The sequence below is a fragment of the Buteo buteo genome, chromosome 26 (assembly GCF_964188355.1).
Source record: "Buteo buteo chromosome 26, bButBut1.hap1.1, whole genome shotgun sequence".
NCBI classification, from domain to species: Eukaryota; Metazoa; Chordata; class Aves; order Accipitriformes; family Accipitridae; genus Buteo; species Buteo buteo.
Window position 1 is genome coordinate 1,649,772 of NC_134196.1, and position 26,473 is coordinate 1,676,244.

A 26,473-nucleotide genomic window follows, 5' to 3' on the forward strand; every position below is an offset into this window, starting at 1 on the left:
CTTTTGCACCTGTGAAATTCAAGCAGTTGTTTTAAATAAAAGCTCTAAAAGTAAGCCTTGGTAGCTCAGTGCACAGAGGGCTGACAACTGCTGTGGAGCAGACTGGCAGAACAATTACCTGTGAGGTGTGCCCTGCTGGGAAAAGGCTGAGCTTGGGCAGTTTGTTCAAGTTGCAGCATGTGACAAAAGGTTATCAGAAAGGTGATTACTCCTGTTGTACCACAGCAGCCCCTGTGTCAATGGGCTCTAGCAATGGCAGCCGGGCTTCTACTGAAGAACTTCCTACTATGACATGGCTGACTGCAGCCATGATTTGGATGAGAAGGATGCGGGCAGAGCAGCATCATGTGAGTAAGAACATATGCTGCCCTGGGTGATACTAGCTGTGTGTCTACTAACTGTCCCCTTATTTTTTCCCCTTAATTTTAAATACCAACAATTAATACTATCCCCTTAACTTTCTCTGTGTTTGCACAGTATTTTGAGAGGAGGTAAATTGTTTATGAACGGGGAGTCCTAGCAACGCAGAAGGCTGTTAGCTCTGGAGGGAGACTAACTCCTCAAAAAGTCTTTTTTCTGGTGTTATGCATGAAAGTCGGTGTGAGGTAAGACTTGGAGTTGGATCATTATTTTATGAAGCCATGAAGAGAGAGAAAAGACACAGAACTTTCACAAAAGAAATCAGTTTATTGAGAGCACTGGAACTATATGACTCACTGATTTATCTGAGTAGGCAAACAAACCAGAAAGTATTCAAAGAGTGGCTCTGATCAATAAAAATAAAAAACATGGTTTTTTTCTTGCTGAGATCAGAAAAAAAATCCACCTGTACAATGCAGAAGCCTTAGTTTGGAATACCTGTGAAGAAAAAAAGGTTATAGCTGATCAGGTTGACAGAGCTGATGGAAGTGGTGTCCCCTTTCACCAATGGCTCAGGCTTTCAAGAACTCTCTGAAGTAGTAGACACTTAAGTTACATTTCTTTGTGATTTAGGCAGAAAGTGAATTAGTATTTGGGTCTTACGTTACTTGAGCAAGAGCTCTAGGCAGTTGAGGGCCTTGGATTGTGCTTCCCTCAATTCTTTTGGTTGATGCTGATACTTTTGTCCAAAAGACTTAATCACGGAGACAAACTGCAGGAGAAATATTCTTTACCTGGTCGTCAGATTAGTCTTTTGAATGGTGGAATTATCTCTAGCCCATTCCCTGGCAGGTTCAGTTCCATATCTGGTGAAAGTTTAATTATTTTTGCAAAATGAAGTGGTAGTAATGAGAGACTGAGAGCATACAATGCCAAAGTCCCCTCCAACTTTTATGGGAGGTAGGAGGTGTATGTTAAGCTTGGGGGACAGAACTTAGCAAGCCTCTCACAACCTGAACAAGTGATCTGAATTCTTCCAGTGAAAGAGAGGCACTAGTCTTTCCTATAATGCTGTTTGGATCTTACCTTAAAATTGACACGAGAATTTCTGAGAAGTTCTGGGAAATCAGACTTTGAAACATGTTTACCATCTGTCAGTATAAAACAATGTCAAACTAAGCCACCCAAAAGGCACAATCAAATCTTCATTAAAAATAAGGCCACCTCATTTTTAGGGGTTTCTCATAGCTTAGTGTCCTTGTGTAGTTATAGTCTAAATATACCTGCAAGCAAACCTTTCCCTCAGTGTCTCAGAATGAGTCAGTACCTCAAGCTTCTCCTGGGCTGGACCTCACTGCAACTTCTTGTTTCTGCGGACAGACTGCGCATTAAATAAGACTGAGAGTGATGCATAAGAAAAACAAAATTATATTGTTAATAGGCAGATGCCTAGGAATGCAGCCGAGTGACACATTCTGAGTGTTATTTCCAAGCAAATATTGATTGTCGTTTGTAAAGAGATAGCACAAGATGTAAAGCTATCTTGAGATCATAGTCATAATTTACTGCTGTCTACTTAAAGAGAACTGGTATGACCCTTTATGCAGATACCAACCATAATGATGAATGTAGGTCTTGACCTTTGAATTTCTGTTCTTCAAATCAGTATTTCTTGTATGCATGCTTTCAATAGGTTATTAACTTTGGAGTTAACTATTCTCCTAAGTATGCTTCATTATAATTCCACTAAAGTTAATCTACAATAGTAGTAGTTTTGGCTTGCAGAAGGACCTAAAGGATTACCATTTCACTATGTTGGACATCTACAGACACACACAATTAACTCTGAGAATTTTGTCTTCTCCCTTGGTTAGGTCTCATTTTATCTGAGAGTTCAGATTAGCTGACCAGGTGTTTTTCAGCACTACATTTCAAAGAGAGATTTAGCTTTGTCTGATTTAGAACAGGAATGTTCTTGAATGATGAGGGAAATTAATTTTGACCATCTGACACCATCCAGAAGAAAGGTATGAGAGCTATATGTGCCAACCACCTCAGAAACCTGTGCATAAGATAAAGCTTTTCCACTATTCTGCTTTTAAGCACTCTAGCAACTGAATGAGCATAAGCCATAAACTCCAGCCTTGATCACTCAATCACATAATATAGTTTAGTGCTCCAATGTCTAAGGTGTCACCTTCGTAGGAGTTATTGAACATGTGGTCTCAACAATTGCCCCATTAATTGTGAACAGCTAATACTGCTTCTCATTATCCTTCTGCAGCGCAGTCATAACCAAATAAGGCAGGAGGAGACTTTAATAGACATGTGACTTCCAGTGAAATATTTTGACACCAGAGCCAATTAATACAGAAATTGGTTTTGTTCAGTCCATTTCCTTCAGATTCTTGCTCCTGAGGATAATTCTCCCAGATCCTCAGGAAACTTCAACAAAACAAAAATAGACTGGAGCAGAAAGCAAACCCTTTCTTGTGCTACTTATTCAAACAGGGCTTTCCTTCCAACAAAGTATCTCAGAGCATCAGGCCAGGGAAAATATTTCAGTAACTGACTGTCAGAGGTGCACAAGCTAAATTCTGTACACATCTTTGGTGTACAGGAGCTTCTTATCTTGCACCCAGAGAACTCCAAAGAAGTGGACAGTGCTAGGAAGATAATTAACAGAATGGTAGTATAATTTGTGAAGCAATTTTACATTGCATTAGAGATGGTACTGCGAGATGCCCTTCTTCCTGAGTCTCACTGGTTCCCATATCAAATTTACTCAGTTTGTAAGTATAAAGTAATGATTTCTTCCAATTTAGCTCAGACTGACTGTCGAGATACTTCCTTTCCCATCTCCTGTACCATATCCACTTACAGAAACCCTGTGCTTTACGTTCTTGGCGCAGACATTTTTGTGCAACTTTACACACCTTCAGTGCTGCCCAAGTGACCTCATACTTCTGTAGCTTTACACATATTCCAACACATCCATTCTCTGATGGGAACCCAGAAGGATGCAATAAGTGTATAATTCAGCCTGCAGAATACATACAACATGCTTTGGCAAGAGCTCAGCATGAATTTCAGGACAAAGCCTGAATTTGTGGAACTGGCAACTATCAAAAACATCAACCATCTGTAAATCTGATACAGAAATCACTGAACAGAATGAATATCAATAAGGCAGTTGATGTGCCAACACTTCTACTTACTATATCAAATATCTCCACTTTGCTCATACTTTGTCTTTCCATCATTTCCCCTGTTGTATGTTTCTCCACCTCTTGTCAATTACTAGCAGCCACATTGTTACAATAATCAGATTATCTCCCAGCTAGTAACTGCCTCATTCCCTTCAGAAGCTGAACTGAGAAATTATTACAAAAAAGAAGAGCTATTCTTCATTCCAGGGTAGAGCAGAAAGAATAACAAGATGGATAGCTCCAAGGGCTCCAAAGCAGGAATTAGGAAAAAATTAACTCACAATACATCACACAGCCAAGAACAGTATTTTCATTTTACCTCTGAAGCCTGAACAGGGATGATAAAGACCCAATTGTCAAGCAGGAAAATTACTGATACTGTTTATCAAAGCATTCATTTCTGGTCAGATGCCTGTAATCAATAATTGTCCTCACCTACACAGGAAGGGCAGCACTTGCCATTGTTCAGCCCCTCTCCCCCTGCTCCCAGACCCCAAGGAAGATATTCATATAACTTTGAGAACATTTAGCTCTTTGTTGCCTTGGACTAGATAAACCACTTGCTTACCCAAGCTAGCAACAACCTCACGCAGTTTCTGTGATGAGCTTAGATACCATGGTGACAGTAGAAACATCTAGGATGGAAGACAGAGAAATTATGAAGTTATTTTGTTGAGAACTGCTGCAGGGAAAGGTCTTAGACTTTATTATAAAATTTGACACTGAGCTAACTATCTCGGTGTATAAAACATGCTTTTTGCAATGAAGACAGGATTATAGCCAGCTAAGAAGTTTTCAGGAAAATTAGCCGGCACAATAAGAGAATTCAGTTTTTTTTACTCTGCCAACTTAACGTAACCCAAAAACACATTCTTTTTCTCTGTTCAGATGGGGCCAGGCTAAAGATCCAGTCAATCGGCATTCCAGGCCTGCTGTGAAATGTTATACCCATTTTTACAGACCAGTAAGCTGAGATGCACAGACAGAGTTAGCGTCAGTCAAAATAAGAGCTCAAGGAAGTTTTATGGTCTAATCAGTAGCCAGAAATGCTTTTGACTTTTTGGGTAAGGAGGCATATTTCACAATGTGAAGACTGGTCTATTTATGTAGATGCACTTCTACAAGGCATCTTTTTCAGCTGCAATGCAGAAAAGCCTTTTAATTTGCATTTTACTCCATCATGCAGGATGTGATCATGATGACACTCTAAAGGTAGGAAATTAAGCATGGCCTCTCGGGCGTTTGAGTAATGCTTTTTTTGCTAATAATTATTCTTCCTGATCATAATAAAATATAAAGAAAATAAATTATATCATCATCGTCATTACCTTCATATCTTGATGTGTGATTTGGCTATGAACCAGTGACTAAATTTAGTATTATTAAAATTAAGAATGTTACACCTCTAGTACATCACAAACCACCTAGAAGTCCAGTTGAAGAGCAGGTTCCCATTGTGCAGCTCATTTTAATAATTACTAGTACTTATTTCCGCTTACAGAAAATAACATCTTTTACACAAAGGTCTCCCACCGCACAAACAGAATTCGCTACCCCACAGGCAATCTGGGACCTCCTTTCCCTGCAATCCAGAGGAATTAATATCCATCCAAGGCATTTAGCGTCAGCCTACCTTTGATACTTCGCAGATTTCTGTCTAGTAATTAAGGATGAAAGAAGCCGGTGTCCCTCACTGAACCCAGCTGTATTGGAGAACTTGCTGAGAACTATTGTTAGGAAGAGGAATGAGGTATTCTTTCCCTATAGTGACATGGCAAAAATAGTCTACCAAACCAGCCAGTGATCCTAGGTAAACAATAAGATCCTAAATTAAAGGACAGCAAATAAAGCGAGGATAAGCAAAGCATTACTATTCATGGACTTGCCTACTCATCAAAGCATGGATGGATGCAGTTATGTCAATATAAGTATGTGCAGAATGTATGGTATGGTGTATCTAGATACCTCTCTTACATCACCCGTACTAGGAGCTGTACTGTCACAACTATTTTGCATTAAAATATCACCTTGCTGACAGAGAAAGAGTATAATAAATGCTGTGCAGCTGGAGCTAAATGTGGTATTTTTCTTCTGAAGTTCAGCTGCCCAGTGACCTACCCCATGCCATCTACTCTTTTCAGGGTGGGTTTTTTTTTCTCCATGTTGCTACGTGACTGTTGGCCAATTGGCAAGGAGAGGAAAGAATTATCTGGAAATTTAAAATATTAAATCTGCAGTGGTTAGAAAGGATTTTTTCCTCCAACAGAGATTTAAAAAAAAGTGTGTGCAATCTGGCTGCATCTGAATGCCAAAAGAAATATGACAGCTCTTAATGCCTGGGAAAGGCTTTTTTAAAAAAATGGATTCATTTATTTCTTTTTCTCTCTATTTTTTAAGTCTCGTTTCTTAAGGAAACAAGGCTTAGGAAATCACACTCTGTCTGCCAAACTTTTTCAGTAACTTTTGAACCTGTTGCAATTCCTGAACCAATTCCAACCTAATCTGATCAAGGGCTAAAGGGCTCAAAAACTTATATCCTCACATACTTTGTGAAAATCAGGGAATGTAAAAAGGAAAAAGATCAAAATTAGGACGTCTGTGGTTGGAAAGGCTGAAGCAAAACCTCAAGCTATGCATTATGTTTGCTGTAGCCAGGCGATCAGCATATGCATCTCCAAATTTATCATGATACCTGCTTTTCATAGTCATGGGTCTTTGGGAGGCACATGGGCAGTGTAGGAGCAGAACTATGGCTTTGCAGTGATGGGTACATGGGAGAAGATACAGGAATGCCGTACCCAGGTACTGAGGCTGCTTTAGTTCTGCTGCTTGTGGAATAACTTCACTTATTTTCTGCTTTCACCTCCTGCCTGGCACTCTTCCTTCCCTAGAATAAAATAAATAATTCACTATCATTCTCATCGCAATAGATCTGTTCTGGTTCATGTTTAAGAGCAGGAAATGGGAAGTCTCAAGGAAATACAAGTTCTTTGACTAAATGAACAAATAAGGCTGAATTAATGAGAACGGATTCATCTACTGAACTCTGAGAGGAGCTGTTCTTGACAGGACAGCCTTCCCTGCCCCTTTAAATTTCCTTTTCTCTCTCCTCTTTCTCTTCTGACTAATCCTCGTGAAACTGTTTCTCTGGTTTCTGTCTCTTTTTTCTTATAGCTGCCTTGCCAATTCACTCTCACCCCAGGACCACTGCTCTCTCTGTATTGCCCCCTCTGCCAATCCCTTATTGAGAAGATCTAGAGAAGCAAAGATAGTTATTTTGCCAATTTCCCATGTGTCTAGTTCATTGCACGTGGTTTTGCAACCATGAAATACTGTTTTAATAAAGTTCAAGAGGGGAAACCATTGGCACTAAAAATGAATGCATACTTCTGGGAGAATCTTTTATCTTAAAGGTAATAGAGGAGGGAATTTCTGGAGGAGACTTGATTACTACTGGGACAGAGGGTGGTAAATTGACTTCAGATACGGGATACTTCTAAGGTGCTAACAAATGTCCTTTTTGCTTTCTTTTCTTCATCCCTGGTACTTTTTTCTTGCACCTACTTTGAGTTTAAATGCAGCTTTCTTCGCAGGATAACTCCTATCAGGGCTGCTTTTTTTTTCTAGACAAGATTGTAAACCCTAGTTCACCAATCAAAGCCCAAGAACCACGAATTTCAAATGCCACACGCCTGCTAACAAAGTTGAACAAGAAACTTAAATTTACCGGTTTTCAGTGATCAGTGCTGTTTTAATTATCTGCGTAAGGATCATCCATCATTGAAACATTTAGAAATTACTTTTTTTTTTTTGTTTGAAGACTTCAGTCTGAAACCATTCTGGTTTTGAAAAAAGAATAGTAGCACTTTTTTTAACTGAAAAAAAAATATAGAAAGCGTTCTAATAAATTTACCTCCCGGTGCAGTGTCCTCAGGCGTTTTGCCCGATTCAATGAAGGCGGGTTACAAGGCAGGGTTTGGAAGGAAAGCCTCCCCTCACGGAGCCTGACACGGAGAAGGAAGGGGCCGAAGACAAACCGCAGGGCGCCGGGGCGATGCCTCGTTCACGGCGGAGGAGCGGACGCGGGACTGCAGAACGCCGGCGCTCTCCCTTCGCCCGCAGCCACCTCGAAAAGCTTCGAACACCAACGCGAAGCCGGCCCACGCACGACCGCTCTGCAACTCGCGGCCGCCCAGCCCGCCCGCAAGCGACCACAACTCCCGTCAGCCCGCGGAGCGGAGCAGGGCCCGCCGCGCCGGCCTGCCCCTCGGCGAGGAAACCGCCATTTAGTTAACGTCCGCCGGCTGGGCTGCCTCAAAGCCGGGAACGGCGAGGGAACGGCGAGGAAGCCGCGGGACCCCCCCTCCCCTCCCCGTCCTCCGCGGACGGGACGCTGCCCCCCCGCCCCGGCTCCTCGGGAGGCGCCGCCGCGGGCAGCCCGGGCTGTCGGCGGGCCTTCCTCGGGCGGCGGCGCCGCCATCGCGCCTCCCTCTCGCCAAGATGGCGGCGCCGTTGGCGGTAAATTCGGGTAAGAGCAACCCGGGCGCGGGGCCGCGGCTCTCCGTTCTCCTCCGCGGCGCTGCGCGCTCCGTCGTCTTCCCCGCCGGTCCCGCGCCCTTCTCTCCTCAGAGAGCCGCGGGCGTGAGGAGGCGGCGCGGCCCGAGCGGGCGGTGGGGAGCGCGGCCTCCGGTGCGGGCCTCCTCCCCCGCGGGGGCACCCGGGGCCCTCGGGCCGGGCCAAGGCGATGGAGCTCCGCGGTCAGAGCTGCCGCCGTGCCTGGCCGGTCCCGGCGGGGAGTGCGTGAAGCTGGCGGCGTGAGGTAGCAAAGGCCGGCTTGGTTCGAGAGGGCTGGGGTGGCTGGGTGCACGTGTGGTTAAGCATCGCTTCTGGGTTGCGCCCCTCTCTTAATGCTGTGTGCGGGAAAAGGGAAAGAAAGATGTCCTGAGTTTTGCTCTCTGCTGCACAAGGAGCCTGGAGATGTTGAGCTGGTTCCTCTTGCGTTGAGTGTTGTTAAGGATTAGGAGTATCAGGAACAGCCATAGTCCTTTTGGAGCCTGTCACAAGGAGCAGTTTCAGGTTACCGAGGCAGCACTTATCCAGCATAACTGGGGAGTAAGTCTAATACAGAAGGAAATGACTAGGTAATCGGAGAATAACTTCGGAGGTCACCTGGCCCAGCACTCCTCCTCTTCCCCCCCTTAAAGCAAGGCCAGCTCAATCAGGTGGCTCAGGGCCTTATCTAAACTAGTTTTGAATACTTGTGAGGATGAAGATCCTCCCAAAGGCCTCACTGGGCTTCTGTTCCAATGTGTGGCCACCCTCACAGTAATTATTTCTTTTTTCCTGATGGCTAATTGGAAGTTCTGGTATTGCATCTTGTTGCTGCTCATCTTCTCCTGGGGTACCTCTGTCTCTCTTTTCTGTGTATAGTGCCATTCAGTAGTTGAAGATGACAAATCTCCCATCCCTCTTCAGTCTTCTTCTCATAAGACTGAACAAGGTCAGTTCTTTCAGCCTCTCCTCATTCATCCTGTTCTCAGGCTCCCTGTTTCAGTGTCTTGCTCTGCGGAGCCCAAAACTGGACACAGTACTGCAGTGAAGGACTCTCAGAGAGGCCTAAATAATCACTTCCTTACACCTGTTGGCTGCAACTCTATTAATACAGCCCAGTGCATAAAGGCCTTCTTTGCTATGAGGATGTGCTGCTGACTAGTGTTCAGCTTCCCGTCCACCAGGACACTTGGCTGTTTTTCTGTAAAGCTGCTTTCTAGCTGCTTGGTCCCCCAGCCTGTACTGTTGCATGGAGTTATTCTGTCTCAGGTGCAAAACGTTGCATTTTCATTGTTGAGATTCATTAGGTTAATACAGGGAGAATGGAGACCCTCTGAAAAGCAGTTGTGACTGGAATATGGGCATGGCCAAAAGGTCTGCAGCTAAGGTGGTGTGTGTCATAGTGACTAGTTAATAAAATTAAAAGCTCTATTCCTGTGTCAAGCAAGGAGTAAATCTTACAGAGAAGATAGTTTGATCTAACTGAATCAGCTGCATCCATGCCCCCTCAAGGCAAAGCCGTAATAAAGCCAAGATCCTTCATTGAAATGTGGCTTGGTTAAAGTGAAAATTGGAGTAGTTCAAATGACACTGTGCTTTATTGTATGGATTACATGGCCAGAGATTCTATAGTCTTATAATTTAAAAACAAATAGGAGAAGAAGTTTTGTACATGAAAGCTTAGATAAAAATTAAAGCAGATGTGGCACTAGAACTAATGAAGATTTTGCCTTAGGTTATAGTATAGTGTTTGTGGGGACAGACATAGCATGGTCAAGTCTATACATTGGCAGAAAGTTCAGGCATAAGCAATAACTGCTATTGTTGCTAAAAGAAGCAACCCAGCCTGTCCTTCCTTGCTGCTCCTGATGGGACACTAAAACTGTAATAATAATAGAAACAGCATAAGTGGGAAAAAGTCAGCATGGTTGCTAAAGTCCAACCTTTTTTCTATCCCAGTTGCTTATTCCTTTCTCTGAAATACTTGCATCTTTGTACTAGCATAGCTTGTGCCATCACAGAGCAAACTGTGTTGTAGATGTGATCCTGCTGAAAATAAACTCTTTTTTTTTTATTAGTTTTCAGTTAGAAAAGTTAGATTCTTTATTTGTTTTAATGCCTTACACTACATGTATTTGGGCTGGTGCAAAGCAATGATGTTGCAGGGACAAGAGCAAACAAACGGGCTAGGAAAATAGTTGAACAGCTTTTGGCAGGCACTGTGGATTGCTGCTGGTGTTTATTGGACTCGCTAATTTAATAAGAGTGAAAAGACCATTTCAAGTGGAAGTAAATCTCTGAAATCTGAAGTTATGTGGGAGAGCCAGTTACAGTCTGGAGTGTGAAATTATTTTTAGTGAATTAGTCTAGGCAGGGGTAACATTGTATGATTAAAACACTGTGATGCTTAAAAAGGACAGAGGATTTGTCCTTTTTTACAGGCTGTCCTGTCGGATACAGCTCTACTGGCACTGCTAGTTGTGTTGTAAATGACTATAGTTTTTGTTAGTGCTGAGTTTGGGGTGAGAGGGTTTGTTTTGTTTTTATTCTTGTTTTGTGTGATTTCCTCCTTTGCAACAGAATAAAACTGACCAAGTTTTACTTGGTTTGCTGCTTGCAAGACACCTCAGGTAGTGGTAAAACTGACTGAAACCAGGGGTCTCACTCTGAGACCTGCTCTCGTCTCCGTGTTCACTTGCTACACTTCGACTTGGCTTATGCTGCCTTTATTATTCAGGGTATTCGCATAGCATTTTGCATTATTTTGAGGTGGTGTCTTGATTGTATGAAAAAGAGGGGCATCTTCACAGCGGAGTAGCTGCCTCTTGCTTGCTGTCTTAACGTAAGCAGCCTGGTCAAGAAGAGGTGCAGGTATGTTTGACTTTGATGCACCTAGTCAGGTTTACCTTAAGGGTTGGAGCTGGTCAGAGCAAGCTACGTGAAGATAAAATGTTGCCTCTGTACTTCATTTTATACCACAGTGTTAACTTGTACATTAAAAAGAAGAAGGGGGAGGGGGGAAGTTAAGCCAGTTTTAGGTGAAATGCTAGTATCTTTTGTTGTCTATTTTCTCATGTCTTCAGAAACAGCCAGTTTCAGAGGTCTCTGCTGTTCACTACCTACTTGTTCTTTCCCTCTCTGCTTCAGGCATTGCTCTTTCATTCTTTCAGTTGTTTTATGATTAGCAGGGCTACTTTGTAACCTCTGTTGATGAAATACTCTGATTTTTAAAAACAAGATTGGAAGAACTCTGGAAAATGTTGCTTCCTCCCCTTCTTTAATTTGGATCATTTGACTAACACGACTTATAGTGCAGTCCATCAGAGTTAATGAAGCAGGCATGTGTACTGTTGGGAACAAGTGGCTCTGAATGAATGAAAGCAGCAATCTCTTAAAGTAGCTTGTCCACTAGCAAAATTGTAGCATGCAAAAACCACCACTAGCTTATAAAATCTTTGGGTCAGGGACCATCTCATTAGATGCTCAGAAACACATAACTACCTGCAATCAGGCAGTGGGTGTTACGTGGTAGCTTGCAGGCAAACAATAAAATTGGTCATAAATTTAGCTGGTATGTTTAGCAGTGTCTTGTGGTGTGTAGAATCTGAAATTTTCACAAATACAAATGGTATTTAGCAAGGGAAACATTTTGGTACTTCTGTTTAATGTGGGTCTTAAAATTTTTAGGGTTTTTTTAAATAGGATGTTAATACGAGGAGGTAAGGATAATTTTCCATCTCTAAGGTTTTCAGTTTAGACAGTGATTCTGGCTGAAGTCTGAATGTTAGTTTGGTATACTGTTTTCATGAGATCTGATGATAAGGAAACTTCTATTGCAGTCTTCATGCTACAGACTTTGGGTTCTGAATGATACAACTTCTAGTGATGAAGAGGTTGTTCAGCTGTACTAGTAAATTCAGATTTGAAATATGCAAAGGAAACTTTAGTGTTGAGGAAGAAGAGAGATTGTATTTCTAGAGTAGGGTCAGACTTCTCTTATATAATATATTTGTGCTTGCTAGTTTCCAGAAATAATCTGGTCTCTTCTAAACATAGTTAGGTAATTATTTATATTGATCTGTCTATCTCTACTAAAAGAAATTCATATCTTTATGAAGCTCTTGTACAGAATGTTAGCAGCAAGTGTTTCTCAGGGATCAAAAGTACTTGTATTTATTTTTTAAATTAAAAGAAGAAATGAAAATATGAAGGGAAGTGTCCTTACACTTATGATTTTTGTTTCTTATGGAATATTGCCTTTAATCTTACATTTTTGGTTTTTAATTTATTTTATTCTACACAGATTGATGCAATGGTGTGACAAATTCTGATAGCACTGCTGTTCATTTTCAGTCCCTCATATATTAGGTATTTTTTTGTTTGGGATTTTTCTGTCAAAAATGGAGAACAGGAAGCCTGCCTTGCCAAGTTCCATTCAGATTCAAGGTCTGCTGTCCAGTTCTTAGTTATCCTTTAATCTTACCAAATTGTATGGAATTTCTTAGGCATATAAGGATGAAAGATTACAGAGCTTGTATCAAATATCTTTATAAGGTGACTTTCAGTCCCAGAACTTAGCTGCATACATCATCTTTTCTGCTTTTCTAGCTCCCTAAATACAGTTAGGTTTTATATCAGACCACTGTTGTTATTTTTTTTGTGCCTTAAGAAAGGAAAATAAGCTTTGCTTATTGGGCATAAGTCTATACTGTCAAGCAGAGGCTAACAGTAAGTTAAAAAACTCTACTTATTGAAAATAATGTATAAATAATTTGTTTTCTTTCTTTCTCCATTTCAAATATATTGTTTTATTTCTTCTTTTAGCTGCCAGCTTGTGGGGTCCATATAAGGACATATGGCAGACTGTAATGAATGCCATTTGGAAAAGGCAACCTGAAGCTATTCATCGCCTCGACCAGGTTTTAAAGAAACACAAATCTGACTTCATTTCTCTCTTCAGAAATCCGGTACTGGACTAATCCTCTCTTGTGGAATGAGTTGGAGAGCTGATGATTTACTCTGTCTCATATTGTCGTGTTACATACCATTTAGGCCCTGACCATTCTTTTCATTCTACGTTTTTACAGTACATAACACAAATGTGTTATAGCAATCTTGTTCTGCTGTAAGAATACAAATAACTTGAATAATACATATTATTTTGTGTCTTGCACAGGATAATTTTATGTATAATGGATTTTTTTCTCTCATTATTTGAATGCTGTTTTGAAAGGAATAGTAAAAGTATCTGATGATCCATCAGGGTCGTGGTTTAACCCCAGCCAGCAACTAAGCACCAAGCAGCTGCTTACTTACTTGCCCCCCCCCCGCCCCCCCCCCCCATGGTGGGATGGGGGAGAAAATCGGGAAAGGAAGTAAAACTCATGGGTTGACCTAAGAACGGTTTACTAGAACAGAAAAGAAGAAACTAATAATGATAATACTAATAAAATGACAACAGTAATAATAAAAGGATTGGAATGTACAAATGAAGCACAGTGCAATAGCTCACCACCTGCCGATTGATGCCCAGTTAGTCCCTGAGCAGCGACCCCTACCCCAGGCCAACTCCCCCCAGTTTATATACTGGACATGATGTCACACACTATGGAATATCCCTTTGGCCAGTTTGGGTCAGCTGTCCTGGCTGTGTCCCCTCCCAACTTCTTGTGCTCTTCCAGCCTTCTTGCTGGCTGGGCAAGAGAAGCTGAAAAATCCTTGACTTTAGACTAAACATTACTTAGCAACAACTAAAAACATCAGTGTTATCAACATTCTTCTCATACCTAACTCAAAAACATAGGACTATATCAGCTACTAGGAAGGCAATTTACTCTATCCCAGCTGAAATCAGGACAATCAGTCAAGTATTAGCTTTTTTCGCTACTCTCTTGTGTGTGTGAAATAAAGCAGAAAACTATTTTTTCTGGTTTTGGTCCATGCTCCAGTCAGGTTAATGAACACACAGAACAGGTGAACACATGAATTTAAAAATATAGAATGTGTCTTGTTAGGAATGTGAGATGATGTGGAAAAACTCACTGTTTCCTGGCTGATGGATCACAAGGTAGCAACTAGAAATATGTCTTTTCTCGGCGGTGTTACTTCTGAAGTAGTAGATGGCTTTTTAAACTGATAGGTTAGAAAATTTAACAGTCAGCTATAGAGTTTTGTCGGTATATTTTAGCATCTGAGTTTAACAGAAAAAAGAATGATGTAGAAAATAGTGCTTTGGAGTAACACAACATGTCTGATCAACGACCCAGATGTTTTTCATTGAGCTGATACCAACTCCTGTTGAGAGTTGTATCAAAATTTACTTTCAGTCTCCATTATCCTGAGTAAACTAAATGTCAGCACTGATTATATAAGATTATTTTTGGTACGTTGCCACAAAGAGCCCATTGCTGTGCAAGTGTGAAGCATTTTTAGGATGCCTTCACTATCTCTGCCTTTAAAAACACTGCCTTTGTTTTTATGATGACAACTTAACCTGTCAGAACTGTATTTGCGAGGAAGGATTAATGTGTAAAGCTTTATTCAGTATTTGATCTTGCCATTTTGAATAACTTCCGATGCTTGTTTCTCTTGCAGCCAAAGAATGTTCAGCAGCATGAGAAAATTCAGAAAGCAAGTACAGAAGGGGTTGCTATCCAGGGTCAGCAGGGAACTAGGCTTTTGCCAGAGCAACTCATCAGAGAAGCCTTTATCCTCAGTGACCTCTTTGATATTGGAGAGTTGGCAGCTGTTGAGCTCCTTCTAGCTGGTGAGAAGGGAAAATATTTAAGAGCTGGAGAAATAAAACTTAAATAGGCCCTTCTTATTTCAGTGTATGCTTAACATGAATGCATGATTCAGTCAAGGCCTTAGCTTCCTAACATAGAATGTTCTTAAAAAGAAATCTGCTGTCACTGTAATGTAATACGATAACAGTGTTTTGAACCTTAATGTTCATATTTTATGCAGTGATTGCAAAAGGGGGAATAATTTGAGGGTTTTTTATGATTTACTTTCTCTATCACTGAATTTAAAAATAGTTTAAAGATAATTGATTGAGAGTTTTTTCCATAAAGCAGTGTAATAGATACTGGTTCTTCGAATTATGTATTAGTTATACATTGATATGTGACTCTATTTGGATCATAATCTAGCAACTGATTAGGAGGAGAAGTAGTCTGGAAAGTGACACATGCTTTGCATGTAGAAAATTGATTTCAGATTTATTAAAATATAATTGTTATCATTACTTGCTACTGTTCATCATTAACTTTTAAAAAATGCATTAAATAACTAGCTTGTGAATTTGTCACCTTTGGAAAGCCATCTTCAAGTCAACCTTGCTTTCTATTTTGAGCTTGAATTTTCAGTGTAAATTCAGACAGGAAATTTTATTTTGAATAAAGAAAAGAGATCTTGCTGATAATCAGCTTGAATTGATTATTAAGATGGGTAGATATCAGTTGCAAATACCATTTGGACCAGGATATTTATGGACTTGCACTTCTATTTCTTTTAAATTTTTGGATGTTCTAATAGTTGAATATCAGTTTTAATAATAGAACCCAAAATGTCTGTGACTTCTTTCAAGTAACTGAAACAAATCAAAGCGATCATGAATAACCATGTTTGCTTTGAATGCTACACTTGTATTTCAATTAGAAATACAAAGGTATAGAGCTGTTATCAAAGTGTGTAATTTCAACTTCCTGTGACTACACTATGCATTTTCATTCAATAGGAGAACACCAGCAACCTCATTTTCCTGGCCTTACAAGAGGCCTAGTGGCTGTTCTGTTGTACTGGGATGGGAAAAGATGCATTGCCAATTCACTACGAACCCTCATCCAGTCACGCCAAGGCAAGACGTGGACGTTGGAACTCAGGTCTGTATTAGGGTGATGAGCTGATCAAAGCTCTTTGCTTTGAGTGCTTTTAGGACTGATTAGACTCAAGGGAATACAAATATTCTCAAATTTGTTTGTTTCTCATAACTTGATGCAGCTGCTTTCACGTTTGTTTTTTAAGCGTGATATTCTTTCTTCTTACACATATTTTTATTGGATTATAAGGATATCCATTTTACGTTCAGTTTTCATGCTACTTCACCTTTTAGCAGTGTTTTGCTTCAGACACCCTTTCAGTCAGTGTTCTTTTAACTAGTAATGATTACTCAGTATTTCAGAGACTTGAGTTTCTGCCCTTGCTGTGTTCTGACTTCCCGTGTCCTGCGAAACAGAGAATTGTGCTCCTGCCTTTGCTTAAAATGGATGCACTATTTACTGGTGAATGTAACATGCTAACATTTTTTGACTTGAAAAAGAAAACAGTACATACTGTTTACTTCCAATGTGTAGTGATTGCTTGACTAGAAGATGTGTTCTAGTGTAAATACAAATTCTGAAACATAAAGTAAATTATTACTTTAGAACTAGCTCCACCACTTCAGTAGGGTGTACGTAATTGGACAATTGCATTGTCCACAGTCACATGAATCACAGCTCAAGAGGCTGTGAGCTTGTGAGTTGTGTACATCTTATGTATAGTACTTTTTCCTTTTGACAGAGATCTTAGCTAGCTGATCCATGTTGTATTCTCATATTCCATGCTCTTGAACCTACAGTTACCTAAAGACTTTGTATCCATTCAGCATAATGTTTTGAGAGGGCACCGCTTACTGATTAACAATGCACATTTAGTCACTTTTTGTATATAATGTAGTTGGACATTTTCTGTCAGCAAATACATTTGATGGGATTTGTTATTTTAGACTTCCTCTGTGACTGGGAATAGTATGATTAATTGTTAAATTTATGTTCTTTCCGTTTTAGTCAAGAGTTAATGACCATGACAACACGATTTACAGATGACCTAATGGAGCAGGGTTTGACTCAGAAGATCCTCACTCTTGTGTCTCATATTGATTTGAACAATGAATTTGATAAACTCCAGAGAGAACGAGGACTGGGCAGTGAGAAACATCGCAAAGAGGTAAATATTTACTGGGTGTGAGTATTACTCTGAATTACTGCACAGATTAGAGTACAGTTAGACTGCCAAGAGATATGGAGTGATTTTTCTTTTTTTTTTTTTTAACTTTCCAGTTTATGTTCTCTGCCTTTGCAAGCTCTGTTACTGTCTGAAGGATCATAATAACTCCTCCACAGCTTGTGCTATGCCAGTGTGGGATCCAGATTACTTCCTGCATTTCTGTTTTGCTGTTGCTCCCTGATGCTAGGGCATACCTTATTTTTAGTGAAGATGTGTAATCAAGGACAGTAAGAAAGTAAGCCTAATATTTGCAGTATGTGTAAATTTCTTTCTTTTTTTTTTTCCACTTTTATTCTAAAGACTGTATATTAAATCATCTGCTGTCAGTACTACCATTATCAGCACCGTTGTTTTAAAACAGCAAACTAAAATTCATAAATTATTAATAACTTAATCCAATTGTGTTCATATGAACAGAGGCATTTCTAATAGTGAGAATTGCTTGAAAATGAGTTCTCATTTTTATAATCCTTGAACTTAATTGAGACTGTGACTAACTGCAGAGTATGTTTCTAGTAGGAATATTTTAAACATTATTGTTTTAATTTCTGAATTTCTTTCTAATGACCAATCTGTCTAAAAATTATTCTAGGTTATAATCAGTCAATCTGTTTTCCACCAAATAAAGAACTAGTTTTATACTTTTGCTGTTTTTTGTTTGCATCTTTGTCTATGCAAAGAATATCCTTCTGATTTACCTTAAATTACCTTAATTTACCTTAATTTTACCTTAAAATTCATTTAACGCTCTAATGTTAGAAGTTTTTTTTCTTCCTTTTAGGTGGACTACCATATTTCCCTCTGTATTCATTAGAACTATTATTCTGCTGGAGTCTGTGTGCAGATCTCTTGCTGTGTTACATGTTGAAACATTTTTCTCTTTATCTCCATGCATGTGATTTTACTGGAGATAGAATGCTTATAGCTCTTTTTTTGTTGTTGTTGTTGTTTTTTTTGGTTTTTATTTAACCAGGTACAGTGGGTATAGGGCAAGAATGTTGTTAGAAGCTCGTAATTTAGCTAAATAAAATACAGTTTTACAAATACCATTATGAAAGGCCATTAGTGGCTTTTTATTTTTTAACTTCTACTGTTTTCATAAGACTTAAAGCAGTTAAAACTCAGCTTGGAGGGAGCAAGGAAGTTAAATTAAATAAATGTTTGTCCTTCTTTGAAAACAGGTAATTTTTGGTGTAACTGTTAGAAGAGAGACAAACTTTGTTTTCAAGAGCCATTGTACTTAATTGTATCATAGCATGGCAGTATTTTGCCAAATTAATAGAAAAAAAAATATTTTTAGTACGAAAATGCTTGGTAGTCTTTATGTTGGGCATGGTATTTGATCCATATGTAATAGGGGATGATAGATTTCATTTATGTTTACATTCTGAAGTTGATATAAATACTTTGTCTGGGGGAAGACAGTTCTAATTTTAAATGTCGTTCATATTTCTCAGTGTCTTAAAAGTTAGGTATTTGTATAGTCAGTTGAGGGCATCTCTTGGGGCAAGGGGGAAGGCTATGACCTTATCTGGATATTACTACCAGTGCTGTTGTGTATTAGAGACAGGAAATGGCCTTTGGTGTGGCACATTTACAGCTACAAAAGTTCTGTGTAGATTCATGTCTCCTGACCTTGATAGAGGTGCTGGTTTGCATGTAGTCATTGCAGGATCTCTACTCACACCTCACATGAAATACATGGGAATATGAATGCATTTAACAAGCAGAAGTGTGCCTTCTGTTATTTAGCAACTAAAAAAGCCCAACATTTTCTGTAGCTGCCGTCCTTAATTTTTAGCTTAACCTAGTCATACTGACTGACTGAGAAGGAGAAATTGAACATGTTGCCAGAATATTTATATTCACTGTTTTTTTGTTTGTTTTTTCTTTTAAAGGTTTCTGACCTCATTAAAGAATGCCGACAGTCCTTGGCTGAAAGTCTGTTTGTGTGGACCTGCCAGTCACCACTGAGTAAGGATGACACTCTAATCCTCATAAGTTATCTGGAGAAAGTAACAGTGGAAGCTGATGGCTCATTGGATGGTGTGAACTTGTCTCTTCTTATGGCTCTCCTTTACTGCTTTGATGTCAGCTTTCTGGAACAAGGCACAGAGGATCGTGAAGGTAATGCTGGCAGGTTTCCCAAAGAAGATATGTTGTGCAGATGGATAAATTGTTATTTAACCAATTTTGTTATTGATCAGTAACAAATTGGTAAGTTTTTGCCTGTTTGTTTTCACATTCATTTACTGGGTGTTGGTGTTGTGTTTGTTTTTGCTGTTCTTCAAGATTTGATGCACCGGCTCCCTCTGCTAGCAGAAAGACAGTATATAGCAACAATACACACTCGTCTTCAGGAGTCTCAGCCTTGGAAATTACCAGGCCTGCAAGCTACTGTTAGATTAGCCTGGGCGCTGGCATTACGAGGAATATCCCAATTGTCCGATGTAACAGGTAAATTACCCTAAAGTGCAGTTGCTTCATATTAGTATTCAGATATTGCAAGTGGCGTAAGTCAAAGTATCTGTTACCTTTTTGAAGTGTTAGTATTTATCTTTATGATAAAATTACTGTTGACACTCTGTTAAAGCTTTCTCAGTATGTGAGTTTGGTTGTCGAGAATTGAATTGCTCTGAAATGTACACAGATTTAGAAATAATTAGTTATTAGACAGTGATATTGCAGTGTCTCACTGAAGTGAAAGAGAGCTTAATGTACTGAAAAATGTGAAAGATTGCATTTTAGCAGCCTTAGTAGCATTTGAACACTTACATTAAGAATAGGTTCACGCTCCTGACTTTTTACATCTGTAAATGTTAAACCTCAGAATCTTGAGAGGACAAATCTATTTTTAATTTTTTTTTTTTCTCTCTGTACTTCACAGTCTTTCCAGGCTCCCTACTAGGTCAGAATTGAGTCTGCTCTAGAATATCTATTAAAGAAAATGTAAACATTATAAATGATGTTTAATTAAGGTTGGTTTGTGATTCTTGGTTCACAGCCTTAGATTTGAGTGGGTAAATGGATTATGCACTTTAACACTTACTAACGAAGAAAGTTGAGATCATCACCTGACATTAACTTGTCTTTTCCATTCTGGTGTTTCCCTGTACAGTAGAAAAAACATAGTTGATAGAAGCATGTCACTTTGCATGTCAGCCAGGTATTCTGAAATATGTTTCGTTTGGTAACAGGTAATTGTAATTTATTTTTTCCCCTCTTGATTTTTATTGCCCAGCTCTTGCAGAATTCACTGAGGCAGATGAAGCAATGGCAGAGCTAGCAGTTGCTGATAATGTCTTCCTGTTTCTAACTGAATCAGTTGTGGGGTCTGAAAATTTCTACCAGGAGGAATTTTACATTCGCAAAATTCATAACCTTGTCACAGACTTCCTTGCACTCATGCCAATGAAAGTAAGTGGTTTGTGTGAATAGCAGTTCTGAAGAAATGTGGGCATCTCTTCTATATTTCTAACACTAGGACAGGTAGCATAGAGATTCAGCTGTGACCCTCACCTTGAGATGCTGCAATTCAGAAAACTTGTTGACTTTATGGAACCGATATGGTTTTGGGTTTGTTTTCCACATTGAAGTAGAATGTGAGATTTGCAAAGCAAGCTTTTGTGGTGGTAGTGGGTTTGTTTTGTTTTACATGATTAAAATTTAAATGGATGCTGAAATTGATAGCAATGCATGTAGGTATTGATTTTTGTTGTTGGTGGTGGTGTTTTTCTTTTTCTTTTGATACAGACAGTAGCATAACCTAAATTAACTTATGTTTTTTGTCTCTCATTTTGAATTTATTCTTTTACTAATGATCTTTTTCATATTTAAGGGGAGGGATTCTGCTGTTTCAGTAGTATCAATTGTTGGGAAAATGAGCAGCTGTTTTCACTAGAACAGCAGAAATGGTGCAAAAGGGTTTTAAAAAAAGTTTGAAGCAATTACAACTGTTTCATTTGTGCAAGAACTTGTATCTAGACACGGAAAATAAAAATTCTATGAAAACACTTTTATTTAATTGATGGAGGCTTTATTTCGTGACCTTCATTGTGTTGAGCTGTAGTTTGAGTTGCCAAATAATTACTTTTTTCAATGTGCAGCAAGAAGGATTTAAAAATATATTTTGTTCATTGTAACCTCGCAGAACGAGAACAATATTGGCAGGAAAAACAATATTTGAGCCTTAAGAACCTTTGAGGTCATATATGAACATGTTGTAGACAGCTTTTAGGTTTAATCCTGATTTATTTATAGTCTGTTGGTGTTGCATGTTGTTTTCTCAAGCTGTCTTTTTAACCCACAGAATATCCATAGAACAAGTATAACGTCAGTTCAAACAAGTTCATGTTGATAACTTTACAGCTATATTTCTGCTGCAAAGCCTGCCCGCATACAACACTTACCACGTTGTTAACTGGCTTTGGACATCCTTTGAAGGCTGCATGCAATGGTGTTTTCTGTAATACAGACACAGTAGCCCTTGGGAGTCTTTTGAATATATGAGGAATATGTGAGGTGTATTTTATGGAAGTTCCTTAAACAATGAAGTACAGACAGGTTTGGAACTGGGAACTTTTTCATGAGGCAATTCTTCATTGGATGATGTTGCTTTACGAAAGATGAAATGTCTCCCTGTAATGATACCGTTTTTTATGAAAGAGATACAAGGTGGATTTTTGAATGAAGGTAGAAGAGCTGGAGAATGACCCAAGCTGAGGTTGCTGCCATACTAGATTTAGAACAGATATGACCTTGTCTCCTGTATTCACAGAACGGCCTGAAAATCCCAAGGCTGTTGGTTGGTTTGTTGGTAGATCTCTCATCTTCACTACATCATGGAATTGGAAGCTTTATCTCTGGGAAGAGTATTTCTCTTCCATTTCAGTTTTTTGGCTTTGGCTCAGATCTGCAGTTGGTAGTAGCTAATGCCTAAAGATAAAGAGAGATATTCTTCATTTCAAGTAGTATTTTGTAATGCAGGATATAAGTAAAAATCTGACTGTTGGCTTGTATTCTAGTTTGATAGAGGCCAGTGCTAGCTGTTTTACAGGAAAGACTTTGTTAGCAGCAATTAGGATATAGCCCTACAAGGGAATTTTTTGTCTTAACCGCTGTTAGTTAGTGGTTAGCTTATATACTCATCTTTTCTACTGGATCTCAAATTTTAGGTACAGAGAAGTGTCTGCTTTGCAGGATCTCTTTTTTTTTTTTTTGTATATCTATAAACTTTGTTCAATTTTATTTAAATCTTTAAGTCAGCATTTTATTTAACTCTTCTGTATAGTTTTAACATTTATGCTGCTTGCCAGTGATAATTTGGGTAAATCTTTTGGTTGACCGCATTACATTCAGAACTTGGTAACTAGCTTTAGTAATTCAGATAATTCATTATTTCACTTATCAACTCAGTTTTGTCCGTGTATTAATTTTGTTAGTATACTAATTTGCCTGGTTTGCTCTGACCCTTTCCACAGTTTTTTCTAGTTTTTAACTATTTTTTTCTTGGTGAGACACAATTATTGTGCTGCTCATTCAATTTTGCAAATTAAGATATGTTATAGACCATGAACTAGTATCTATTGACTATCACTATGTTTTAATTTTTGGTGTGTTGAATTGGTTGCTTATTTCTGTTTCTTGTTCCTCAATGTCTGCTTAATATTTAACAAAACTTAACTTTTCATCTCATGGCTATTTGTTTTCTCTAAGCCTCTGGTGGGGTGTTTTGTCAAAGGCTCTTTGACATTAGAATTAAATGTCAGCTGTTTTTTGTTTAGTAATTACTTTTTTCAACACAAAGAACTTTAGGATACAGAATAAAGGCCTTTTTTTTTTTTTTTTTTTTTTTATTGCTGTAGTTGTGCTTCCCCTCCCTGCTCTCTTCACCCCCTGCCCCATTGTATTTATTGTGGTAATGCTTTTAGTTGTGACAGACCGGGTCTGAAGTAACTACATCAATCCAAAACTTAAAACATATTGTAGCTGTAAGTAGAAGTAGGCTTAAATGCTAAGAAAGGTGCAATCCACAGATCTACATACAGAAAACTTTATTTTTACAGTGTTTTCTGTTTATTTTCGCTCCTTGTGGATAATGGTCCACCCTTCTTTGTTTGACATTAACCCATCTAGCTCTTGAAGTAAAAAGAGGAAAAGGATCCACCTTTTGGGGCCAAACTAAAGGATCTGGTGAAGTCAGTTGGGAAAAACTCCCATAGTATAAATTCAGGGGTTTTGCTATGAACTGAGGGCCTTGGCAATAACAAAAGTGTTTGAATTCATCTTTGAATGTAAGCTCTTTGAGGGGAAAGGATTAAAAAAAAAAATAAATTTAATATTCTTGTCGTGTATGTGCAAGTTCATTTGATTTCTTAGTTTTTAATAGGCTGTTTAGACAATTCCATTATTTCTCTTCTGTTTCATTCTTAGCTAAATAAAGACCAGTGTTTTTTCCACTTCATAAACTGTGTAGGTGAAACAGCTGAGAAACCGTGCTGATGAAGATGCTCGCATGATCCACATGAGTATTCAGATGGGTAATGATCCACCTATTTCACTTCGGAGAGATCTGGAGCACTTAATGCTTTTAGTAAGCCCTATTTTCTTTTAAATTACTGTGGCAAAAACTGATTGTGACTTTCCTTTTTCATCAGAAAACCCGTATCTGAATGATAACATACGGTGCTGGATCTCTCCCTTTCTGGATTAGAGGGATTTTTTTTTTTTTTTCTTAAATATAGACACTTTCTGTAACTTTTCATGAAAAGGAATTCATTTACTGCCTTGGCTTCTGATGTTAATGAAGTGTCATTCAATTCTTGTTTAGTAAGTAAATACTGCATTGTTTCTTATATTTGAAGAATTCTTGAGCTGAAGTTATTTTACAAAATATCTAAAATTTATAAGATTATCTTAGCATATCTATTATCATAAGCCATCTTATTTTAATGTAACTTAGAAATAGGAATTTTAAGACTACAGGCTGTCACTGGAGTTGAGATCTGGCTAAATACATGGAAGTTCTTTGGAATGGAACACCTTTGTGTATCTAGGCCTTTATATTTACACAGTGTTTTGTTTCTGTAAGTCTTCAAATTTTTCCCTGTTTACTGTGGATAAACTATAATTAGGTTTTAGGGGTTTCCCCCCACTATTGACAATTATTCTGATAAAGAATTGGAATGTTTAAATAATTTTCATGTGTTGATATACTTGTAATGAGAATTTTGGAAGACCGTTTGGTATTTGCTGTAGAGTAGGCTAGGCAAGGTGACCCCATTAAGGCTGCTGGAATTACAAATTCCTTAGTTTCAGTAGAATTTTGACCACAAGTGTATATTTAAAAGAAAGATCTTTCTCTTTCTGTTATATTTTTTAATAAAAGAAATGAAATTGAAATAGAATAAAATTGAAAGAAAATTTAAATAATTGTTTATTTAAATATTAGTTATTAAAGTTACCTAACTGCACTTTCAAAAAAACCCCACATCAGAAAACAGATGTGCATATTGAACTGGTGCATATTATATTTTCTGTTCATGAACAAATTAAAAACTTGCATATTTCCCCTTATTTAACATGAAAATGCACAAGCGTGCAATTTTCAATATAGCAGTCTTTAATATAGGGATTACTTGTCTTTTCCAAAGGTTGTCCTTTAGGTTATAGGACATTAACAGGAAAATTTATAGTGAAATGCATTCTTAAGTAGCTCTGAGATATATAGTAAACTTAAATGAAGACCTAGAAATTAAAATTTATTCTGAGAAGTTTTTATGTTCAGATAATGGGTAAGATTTCTAATCCTGATACTGACTAACTTGTTTTTAAGTTAATATATCAAGGTACGCAAATGGTTATTTAAGGAGAAATGACACTGTTTCCTTAGCAATGATTTAATCTATAATAATTAGATAGAAGTTATGAAAGTTTTACTTCTATGTACATTTTGAATTTCTCTGGCTGTCATTTGTTCTGATATTGCTGTTTAGAAGCTGTCATTTTCAGAGAGTTTTAAGGAATGGAACAGCAGCTGTGGGATGCTTTGCCTCTCAGACGTGTTTAGCTTACCTAGAAGCAGTGCTTATTGTTGAAGTAATCATCTATTCTTTATATAGTTGATATTTTTCTAACTTCTTCCTTCCTCTGATAGATTGCTGAATTGTATAGGAAAGACCCCTTTAATCTGGAACTTGCGCTTGAGTACTGGTGTCCATCAGAGCCTTTGCAGTCATCTACCATCATGGGGTCCTACCTTGGAGTAGCTCATCAGCGACCCCCTCAGCGCCAGGTTATCTAGATTTTCTTGAGTAATTACTAATAACTTGAAATTAAAGTAATAAAAAACCAGGCAACAAAGTTTTTGGTATCCTTATTATAGCTAGTGTCTAAGAAGACATTACCTTTTATCAGTGGCTTATCTGCATGTGTCCTGCTTTGCATGACATGGTTATTGTTGCCTGCTCTAAAGTGAGCTACTGCCAGTCATTCGTGGTTGTCAATGATCTTAGTAAGAAAGAGTCCTAACAAAACTCTTTGAAAATTTTGTTTAGGTCTGATTTTATTGCAGCTGCTAAATGAATTCTGGTAACAGTGCTCGTGTTTTCTGTCAGATGACCTCTACATACCTTTTTGGTGTAACTGAGAAGTTAAATTCCTTAACTATAAAAAAACTTTATTAACTGTCATTGACAGTATTTTGGGGTGTAAAAATCCATAAGAGTATTGTAATTATTCAAAGCCCAAAGGTTATAGCCCATGAGAGACAGAACTTAAAATTAGAATGAAGCAGCAATCTGAACAGATGAAGCAGATGTTCCAAAACTCTTTAGATAACTGGGATGCTGTCAGCCTTCAATGCTTCTTGAAGGACCATGCAGTGTTAGGCAAAATCTAGTACAAGACATACTGGACACATCCCAAGACCCACCCAGAATACTGGCATCTTCAGTTAGGGCCTTGTGTAATCTGCAAACACCCTAATATGACCCTGGGAGGAACCGCTGTGTGTGTGAGTTACTGTGCAGGGATATGACAAACATAGTGAATTCTTTCCCAGTATCACTTAACTTGCACTGTGAGATGTGTTAATAATGCTTCTGTGCAGCACTTGTGAGCTGAAGTAAATTTTATCACTAGAAATACACAATTGGAGAGTTAGTATAATTTGCAATAGCATGCATTATTTTGTTTTGTTTATTTTCTCTTTGAAACATATTCTCACCTTCAGGGAAACTAAATAGGCCAGTCTACAAAGGATTTCTTTTTTTTTTTTTTCCAGTTGTGATTCTACCCCTCTATCC

At 38.5% G+C, this 26,473-nt stretch overlaps 1 protein-coding gene and 1 long non-coding RNA gene across 5 annotated transcripts in view; one reads left to right on the forward strand and one right to left on the reverse strand.

The window, feature by feature from the left end:
* Positions 1 to 705: 705 nt before the first annotated feature.
* LOC142045064 (uncharacterized) lies at positions 706 to 7,770 on the reverse strand. Of its 3 annotated transcripts, XR_012654517.1 has the most exons (5): positions 7,483 to 7,770; positions 6,262 to 6,456; positions 4,138 to 4,204; positions 1,688 to 1,741; positions 706 to 858 (listed from the first exon to the last, which is right to left on the reverse strand). It is a non-coding gene; the product is annotated as an uncharacterized LOC142045064 (long non-coding RNA). The 3 variants fall into 3 exon arrangements; XR_012654516.1 differs by having other exon boundaries at positions 706 to 1,741; XR_012654515.1 differs by having other exon boundaries at positions 706 to 4,204.
* Positions 7,771 to 8,026: 256 nt separating this feature from the next.
* Positions 8,027 to 26,473, forward strand: part of NUP205 (nucleoporin 205) — a 54,735-nt gene continuing 36,288 nt past the window's right edge. Inside the window, exons 1-10 of one of the 2 annotated variants that reach the window (XM_075057997.1) lie at positions 8,027 to 8,097; positions 12,945 to 13,087; positions 14,715 to 14,886; positions 15,859 to 16,003; positions 16,949 to 17,108; positions 19,067 to 19,295; positions 19,461 to 19,625; positions 20,410 to 20,585; positions 23,644 to 23,760; positions 25,324 to 25,461. In XM_075057997.1, coding sequence (XP_074914098.1) covers positions 8,070 to 8,097; positions 12,945 to 13,087; positions 14,715 to 14,886; positions 15,859 to 16,003; positions 16,949 to 17,108; positions 19,067 to 19,295; positions 19,461 to 19,625; positions 20,410 to 20,585; positions 23,644 to 23,760; positions 25,324 to 25,461 — 1,473 coding nt within the window. In that variant the 5' untranslated portion in view covers positions 8,027 to 8,069. The remainder of the gene's footprint in view (positions 8,098 to 12,944; positions 13,088 to 14,714; positions 14,887 to 15,858; positions 16,004 to 16,948; positions 17,109 to 19,066; positions 19,296 to 19,460; positions 19,626 to 20,409; positions 20,586 to 23,643; positions 23,761 to 25,323; positions 25,462 to 26,473) is intronic. The other variant, XM_075057998.1, reaches the window with a different exon arrangement.